At 27.1% G+C, this 9,570-nt stretch overlaps 1 protein-coding gene across 1 annotated transcript; it reads left to right on the forward strand.

Annotated features, from left to right (window-relative positions):
* The first annotated feature begins 679 nt into the window (after nucleotides 1-679).
* LOC111041568 lies at nucleotides 680-7,046 on the forward strand. The gene is made up of 8 exons (XM_022325871.1): nucleotides 680-724; nucleotides 4,621-4,824; nucleotides 4,956-5,153; nucleotides 5,336-5,551; nucleotides 5,904-5,990; nucleotides 6,060-6,304; nucleotides 6,445-6,604; nucleotides 6,910-7,046. The coding sequence occupies exons 2-8, from the start codon at nucleotides 4,632-4,634 to the stop codon at nucleotides 7,044-7,046; spliced, it is 1,236 nt and encodes a 411-aa protein (XP_022181563.1). The 5' UTR covers nucleotides 680-724; nucleotides 4,621-4,631.
* Nucleotides 7,047-9,570: the final 2,524 nt, after the last annotated feature.

Below are 9,570 nucleotides of genomic sequence, written 5' to 3' on the forward strand. Positions count from 1 at the left end.
TATAATAATATTATTTATTGCAACGACAACGGATCGCGGGACCCAGCGCTCGTGTCCACGACTGCAAGAATGGGTGATTATTAAATAATAATATGGTCGCTAATATGGTAAATAGTATATATACCATCGTAGACTCTATGACGTGCGAGACGAAATAGTATTATTCTTTGTATATGTGATATTTATAGCGGGATAATAATATTTTCCGTATTCCGTTGTGCCCCTTTTCATATTTATTAATACACTAACTACCTAATCGATATTATCGCGCGTTGCGAACTGTGATCGTTGAACATTATCATTTTATCATATTATTTGTTATTATTTATATTGGTATTTTGTATTGCGTTTCGTGTCGTGTTGTTGTCATTCATGTCTGCAGACCTGCAGTTTCCAGTTGCTGTCCTGTCTGTCTTGCCGCCTGCAACTTCGTGGTCAGAACTTCATAAGTCAGTGATCATTATTGTTGACACTCTACACTTACAGCTGATTACATTTGTAAATTCTGTCTGAAACCTGAAGTCTGATTCATTATTCATTATATTTTATAATTCAATATTATCGTAAGTAATTTAACTTGTGTATATTATATTATAATTTATACTAAAGTATACGTTTGAACATTTAGCTTATTATATTATGTTATTATTATATTTTGATTGCAGTTCTGACAGTTTTATACAGTACCTACCTCGCTATTGTATTGTGGTTTTGAATAACAAATGTAAGTACCTATCTATTTTATATAATATGCCATTTATATAGTAGGTACCTATACTATAATACCTAAGCAATAATACTATTACCTATACTATAATCATGTTCGTCATTAGGGTTGGGGAGGAGGGTAGAGAGCTGCGAGCAAAGCACAGATTCTGAGCCACGTGATTTTTCGCGTTAAAAATAAAAAAGAAAAAATGGTTCAAAAATTATTTTGCTTTGAGCCACTCAAATTCTAATGACCCTGATTTTAATATAATAAATTTTAGCTATAATTATTTAAGTCAAGTAAATAAATAAAAATTAGCATTATTTGGATAAATAGTTATATATATAATACATTTGACTTAATAATATAACTATAGTTTAAAGACCTACCACTCATTGGTTCCTATGGAGATCTATACTTCAGATTAATAAAGTTCACATGTGCCTTATTATAATAAACTCTCTTTGTTTATTAATGCATTAATGATATGTCTGCTAATTTTCAATTATTATTATGTATAATATTAGGTAAATTCATCAGTTGTTATTTTATTAGCACATTTTAGTCTACATTTCTCGCTACATGACAATTTCATTATTTTGGCAGCAGTAGCTTTCTCATTAGCACTAACATACTCTTGGCCAGAATTCCTTGACTTTTTTAACATTTTTCTCCCATTTTTCTTTAATTATTAATCTTTTTCTAGTATTATTTTTAATATCTTTGACGATAATTGGTGGTGTCTTTTTTATCTCACTTATCGCTTAACCGTCACCACATAGGATGCTGCAATTGATACCACAGAATTATGCTCTCCTGCATCTCTATAGTAATAATATCATCATAATTGGAGATTGATGACATTTGGTCAAAAATATCAAAGAAAAAAATACAGTTAAACTATTACACTACTGTCAACATTTATAAATAGTTATAATTTCATTATAAAATTGTGTATACCTGATACCTGAAATATCGAAATCATTATTCTTTTTTTTTTATTGAGTCATATGTGTGTAGTTAAAGAATTCATAGGCTGCATTGAAAAAAAATTGTTGTTTGTCTATAGTCTTATCTGGATCTCTATATTAGTTAATAAGTACTGAATAATAATAAATTAATTTAAATACTGAATAGATAACTTTTCTTTTTTTACAATAAGTAAGAGTTCAGATTTATCAAAATTTGATACAGGTGTGATAGTACATTAATAAACGATTGAGTATTATGCCCAATAACATATGGAATACATAAGTCAGTGGACTGAAAACTGAACTAATATATAGGTATGATATTTCCAAATAATTAAGTAATTATAATAATAATGTTATAATAGTTTTGCATTCAAAAAATCTATTAGTGTACCTATTTATTGATATTATAGATGAAGTGTTTTTAGTTCTCACTTAAATTCATACTATCATATTTTAATCATATAATTGTTCATTATAAAAATGTAATATAATATAATTATTAACTATTTATGATACACAATATTCAAATATAGTTCAGATCTGATGTTATGAGCTTAAGTGAGAATACAAAACAATTTATTTAGGTACTATCATTGAATAAATTAATAGATTTTATAAATGCAATACTGTAATAAATTATAACATTATTATTATAAACATATTTATTTCTTTCTTTTTAAGGTTCTATAATGTTTATTTGAACATAAACTAGATACAAATTCATAACCATGATTAAAAGCTATAGAACAAAGCGAAGAAAAATCCAAGAAGAAATTTGTTTACTAACTAGTAATAATATAGAAGTAATCCTTAATGCAACACAGTCAAATACTTCCCTAGTATTTGATGATCAAGGATCTAATAACATTTTATCTTCACCAAAATTAGTTACGAATAATATTTCCAATACCAATGAGAAATTAGTTGGTTCTGAATTAGTTAATGATATTATTACTGATTCATTGAATTTGTCTACCAATAATGGTGCCCCAAATATTGATTTACAAAATAAAATTGCTAATTGGTCTGTAGAATGTAACGTCCCTCATACAACACTAAACAAATTACTAAAATTATTAAAAGAAGAAGATTATTTACCATTAAAATTGTTACCAATGGATAGTAGAACGTTATTGAATATTAAATCAACAATTACCACTGATATAAAGGAAGTAAATCCTGGTATATACTACCATTTTGGGTTAGAGAATGGAATTATCAATAACTCAAAAAAAATAAATTTGGATAATGTAATTAAAATAGTGATTGGTGTTGACGGGCTACCACTATCTAAAAGCAGTTCGAGTCAGTTATGGCCGATTTTAGGATACATTCATCCACACGATGAAAATGTTTTTCCTATTGGAATTTATCATGGTAATCAAAAGCCCAATGATAGTAATGATTATCTCAAATATTTCATCGATGAATGTAAAATATTATTAAAAAATGGGATTATTGTAGGAGGCGTTTTAAAGAAAATTATAATTTACGCTTTTTGTTGTGACGCGCCCGCAAAATCATTTGTTATGAAAGTGAAAGGACATACTGGATTTTCATCTTGTACTAGATGTTTTCAATCTGGAGAATCCTTACAAAATAGAACTTGTTTTCCATATTCTGCAATCCATAGTAAAAAGAGAGATCATAATGGTTATCTTAATATGATACAAGCAGAACATCATTTACGTGGAGGAGTTACATCTAATCTTATTGAATTACTAAATTTTGATATGGTACAATCATTTCCACTTGACTATATGCATCTTGTTATGTTAGGTGTTATGCGTAAACTTTTAAATCTTTGGCTTAGTAAAGGACCAGTTTCAGTTAGTTTGCCTAGTAAGCAAGTATCAAATGTTAGTGAATTGTTGCTATCTCTTAAACCTTGCATTCCAATTGAATTTGTAAGGAAACCTAGAAGTCTGATAGAAATAAGTAGATGGAAAGCTACTGAATTTAGACAGTTTGTTTTATATACTGGTCCTATAGTGCTAAAAAAAGTTCTGTCTAAAGATTGTTATTCAAATTTTATGGCATTAAATATTGCGATGATAATTTTACTTAGCCCAAATCAAAGTGATAAAATTGACTATGCCGATAAACTTTTAAATTACTTTGTCAAGAGTTTTCAACATATCTATGGATCACATTACATTTCTCATAATGTGCATGGTTTGTTGCATATCGTTGATGACTATCGTAACTTTGGTCCATTGGATTTCTGTTCTTGTTTTCCATTTGAAAACTTCATGAAAATTCTGAAAACTTCTATTAGAAAACATGATCTACCTTTACAACAAATTATTCGGCGGTATAATGAGAAATGTTCAAATGATATTGTTGCAGATGGTAGTTCAATGGAACTTAATTCTAAAAAAGTTTACCATCATAAACTAGGTCCTTTAATAGAAAATATAACTTGTGGTCCTCAATTGGTAACTTTGAAGGTTAAAAATTTTACTATTAAATTAAAAACTACTGCAGACAGATTTGTACAAACATTTAGAGGAGATATAGTAACTGTGGTCAATATTGCACACCTTATCGATACAAATGAGCAAGTTGTTATTGGGTATAAGTTTTTAAGGAAACAACCTTTTTATGAAAACCCATTGAAGTCTTCAAAATTTAATATATACATTGTGAAGAATAAATCAACTGATTTGCAATACTGGAAAATAACTGATATCCATTTCAAAGTAATGATTCTGGTTTCTATGGATCAACAAATTGCAATGCCAGTTATTCACACAGTCTGCATGTTATAGATTTGTATAATATATTATTTGTACATAACGAGCTGTACATTTTTAATAGAGGTTTTATACATAGATTAAAGGTGTATAATATAATTTTAAATATAGGTACCTACACAATTGTAATATATATATATATATATACATAAATTTTTAATTTATTTTACTTTTGTTTTAGTAAGTATAAAGATGTGGATAGTTGTTGTGTTTCAAAATGATAATAGTGTTGCTGCGGTACCAACAAACTGGTACAAAGATGGTATGTGTGCCTGGCCAAAAAAAGCTGTTAAACACAAAAGTGATTTGATTCAAAATCAGATTGAACCGACCAGGTCAGAATTTGACCGCTTTCCAGCCAGGAAACTGAGCTCTTCACCGATAGGTTAGTTCCGTTATAGTACACATAATATATATTACATAATAGTAATAGTGTATTTCACTTTTTATAAACAATAAATGATTTAATATTATTTCATATTTTATATTACTATAAAATATATATATATATTTTAGAATCGCTTAAGGAAGCAGAAGAAAAGGCTGCAAAAGGTATGTTTTCTTCAGACTTGTCATCGGCCGAAGAAAACATAACAAATGACAATGTTAGTAAAAAAAAAAAATGTTCCAAAGATTTCTTTACTAAAAAACAGTCTCAGCCCTTTAAAAAAAAGAGGTCCCTTAGTCCACCACCAATTTTTGAGGAGAGTTTTGGTAATTAAATTATATGATAAACTAACTAATTAAAGTGTAATAATATAAATTTGTATGTAGTTTAAGTGTATTTGTTATTGATAATATATTTTATAATTTACTATAGGTACCTAACCTTACCTAACCTATACTTGTAACAGTATATACAAATAATTTAAATTTAAAATGTATATTGTATATAGATGTTGAACATGCAGATACAGCCAGCAAAGATTTGTTATGGCCATCACAACAATATGATTTTCCTTTGGCTAGTACTAGTAAAGATCAGGTCTCAAATATTTGTGCTGATAACATTGATTCACAAATAATTAGTACACAGTCATCAAGCACAAAAAGATCACTACTTTTTACTGAGACAGACGATATCATTGACAATAACATAACATTGGCTACAGGTAAATTATTGCACAATTATATTTATATATAGGTACTTCATTATAATTTAGGTACTTATGTAATAGTTGTTATAATATCTTTTTAACAGTCGATAGTTTTTGCTTAATCCTATAGACTATAAAAAAATAAAAAAATAAATAAAAAATAAATTTAACTTATTCAATATGCTTCTTCAAGTTCAAAATATAATTTAATAATACAATATACTATCTAAATTTAAATACCTATGAAAAGATTGTGCACAATATAATAATAATAATGTGGTCTGCTCTCTTATATATAACACATAATATATATTTATATAATATATATCTGTTTAACTATTTCATTTTGACATATTGGGTTCAACAGGTTTTGATGAGAATATGTTGTTTCAAAGTACACCAAAACCTGATGCATCAGTCCAAATCAAACATTCAAATTCAATTAATGATGCAGGTAATTAAAATTAAAATTTACTTAGTAAATTAAATCTAAATAAAAATGACAACATTTTTTCTTTTTCAGAGTTTGTTAATTTTGTTAAATCATCCTTAATAAATATGAAATATGATATGAAACTTCTATCATATTCAATCGATTCATTAAAAACAATTATGCAAAATATTGAAATGAACACCTCACACATTTCTTCTAACAGTGAGCAACAATATATTTCAAATATCCAAGAGTTAAAATGGCCAATAACAAATATGATCCAATTAGACGATAGTGAAAAATTGTTGACTGACACTCTTATAAAAAATAATGAAGTAAGTTTTCTTATTAAGAACACCTTATTATTAGGTGTTTATATGTAATGAAAAAAAAAAATAATAATTGTATCTTAGCTGTTTGACCTTAATAAATATATGGAAATAATTATAATATTTTTATTTTTGAATTATTGCAGGTAGGACTGCTGGCAAGGTTAATAGGAAAAAGTATTTCTGAGTCAGTTCGTCGTATGATGTCCAGAATGTTTGAAGATACATTTCTCCAAAACTATTCATACTTGGGTTTCAAAGGAAAATGCAAATTTTCTGGATTGTGCTGTTGTCAATTACTATTCGGTAATATTTAATAAATTAATCATGTAACATTAAAACAATAGTAATTTTAAAAATTTTCAAAACATATAATATTTTAAATGCTCATGACTCACATTACAATATGCCATCATAAATTTGTACTTTTAAATATTTTTAATTTGATGCCGTGTGAAAAAAATACTCTTAATATATTAAAAAATATAACCTGATGAATTTGATTATTCCTAACTTAAAGTATGATATGTTATGAATTTGTATGAACAGGGGTATGATGTAGTTATTTTAAAGGTTGTATTAATTGTAATTTGATTATGAATTTTTATTAGATGCTATAAGAAAAGAAAAAAAATTCACTGCAACGCCGGACCAAGAGATTTCCACCATTGTTGCCAAGTGGTTGGCGCAGGCACCAAACCGAATTTCAAAAAAAAAAAACAACTCGCCAGCTAACAATATATTATAATTGTATTCATATTTGTGTTATGGAAAGTCACCATACTTATAATAAATTATAATAAATTTGAAATTGATAATATCATAAACTTGTAGTATATTTTTGATTATTTAATAAGAAGTCCAAATGTGTTTTAAGGCTATTTTCTTAATACATAAATATAATAAAAGTATATATATATGGGCATGGAAGACTATTATTATTCTATATGTGTAAGTACATATAAAGAAATATTTTTGAAATATTTAAAACAAATATTGGGACAACTATTCTTTAAAATATTAACACGGTATTTAAAATTTACATTGTTACAATATTTATAGAAATATTTTTGAAATATTTAAAACAAATATTGGGTCAACAATGTTTTGAAATGCTACCAGGATATTTAAAATAAATGTTGATATAACAATGTTTTGAAATACTACCACGATATTTAAAATTAACGTTGATATAATAATTAAAGCAATATTGTTGAAATATTTTTTTTGAATAATTGTTACCATATTTTCTTAGCTGCCATGGGTTATTATGAAAACATTTAAAACGTATTTAAACAGTTTAGATAAAACCAAAGAAACACATTGTGGCGATCTTAATATTTCTTGGCAAATATGTTTAACATATTGTGAAAATATGAAATTGCTATCTGGGCTAGTTACGGCTCTGATACCTATGGTAGATACCCACAAATAACAAATAATAATTATAACAACTATTGTAATAAATCTCTACTTAAATAAAAATACTTTTAAGTGTTTATGTATATCACTTACATTCGCAATGTCCGCATACAATTTATTACGTTTACGAATAAACTTTTATCAAATACTTTAACCTTCTGCACTTCCGTTGGCAAAATACAATCTCTACAGTATTCCGCCATCGACTGTGTGAATATATCACAATAACTTGTCCCTGAATTATATGAAGAGGTGTTGTAGTTGCGGATATATTATGGTGATACGTGTCACTCCTGATGCAATTATACTAGATGCACTTTTTTATGCCACCCAACTTAAATAAATGCATTGTGCAAAACAATCAATGGTATGTAGTCCTTTTTTGGTAAAGACCTTCCATGAATAGTGTCAATGGGTGTGCCGCGTGCCACGTAAAAATCGAGAATAACAACTTATAGTACAGGACGGTCGTAATTCTAGATTGTATAACCTAAATATAGAAATAGTGTAACAAACAGAACCGATAAAATTGCAACGAAATTACAATATTACAAATTGCGATAAGAACAACTTATGACAAACCTTGTATTACATAATATAGTGTTAAGTTTGGACACAGTCATTAGACTATTTAGTTGTGATAAACTATAATAAAATATAAATATATAATGAGGTGGTTAAATATGTATTTTACTTAATAAATGTGCGCCATCATTATCTGCCATTGCTATAATATGTAAAAATCGGTCTAAAACTATGCAAACTGAAATCAAAGCGTTTCCACATTTTTCGAACAAATTGTATTTTTAAGAATTTTAACAGAGCAAAACCATTTTACTAATATACCCGTATCGAAATAACAATACATTCAATTAAAAATGTAATTTGTTTAAGAAGCTTAAAATTAGTTTAAATATTATGGATCATTCACTGTGTATAAAAGGTACAGGGGAATGTTTCAAGTCTCTGCGATTAATACATTTTTTAAATTAAGTACAACAAATTAACTGAACCATCTATTTGAGATGCGATGTAATTCAATAAAAGGTAACTCGGAGAAAACAAGAAAAAACTGTTTTTACGTTGCCAGATACATGGTTATTTCTCTTTCATACTGATTATTTTCAGTGGTAAAATTCAATACTTTTTTTTGCAATTGTTCACGTCATATGATACTTCTATCATTTGATAACACATTCCACTCAATATCTCAATTTGTGATATTTTGCGACTTATGTCGTTTCTCAAATAGGTGGTTCAACTAAACTCGTTTGAAGAAAAAAAGTTATTTTATATTTTCAATTATCCAATCTGGTAAAAATTTAAATTTAAAAAGCTTACAAAAAGATTTGTAATTACGTATTTTAATACATTTGAATAAGTAAATTATCGTAAGGAAAATTTATGAGGAACTTTGTATTACATTCTCAAACTTAAAGTATAAAAATTGAAAAAGTCATGCATTTTTACTACAAAATAATAATAACAGTTCGTTTTTCCACTGCAAAAATGATTGTTCCAGCGGATATGTGATGCTCCGACCACACTAATTTACCGTATCACACATTATGGAGATTACACTCTCATGTTCCGCCCATTTGCGACTCACTCAAAAATATATATTGTATTAACACCAACATTTTGTTTTTTGGAAAACTTAATTATAAAATAAATATTTACTATACTATAGTAACATTTTTTTTTTTCATTGATTAATTGCAATTTATTATATGATATGTATACATATTTTCAAGAATCGTATAGGTACTATGAAATAAATATACGGAACCCGATATTGAGTTTTTACATTTTTCAAACGCCCCAATCATATAGTTATCGATACTTCAAAA

This window comes from Myzus persicae, unplaced genomic scaffold, assembly GCF_001856785.1.
Source record: "Myzus persicae strain clone G006 unplaced genomic scaffold, MPER_G0061.0, whole genome shotgun sequence".
NCBI lineage: Eukaryota > Metazoa > Arthropoda > Insecta > Hemiptera > Aphididae > Myzus > Myzus persicae.

Bases quoted from the DNA above. Each gene is read 5' to 3' on its own strand.
- LOC111041568 (XM_022325871.1), top strand. From the start codon at position 4,632: ATGTGGATAGTTGTTGTGTTTCAAAATGATAATAGTGTTGCTGCGGTA. The intron at 4,825-4,955 runs GTTAGTTCCGTT...TATATATTTTAG, and splicing joins ACTGAGCTCTTCACCGATAG to AATCGCTTAAGGAAGCAGAA. The intron at 5,991-6,059 runs GTAATTAAAATT...TTTCTTTTTCAG, and splicing joins AAATTCAATTAATGATGCAG to AGTTTGTTAATTTTGTTAAA.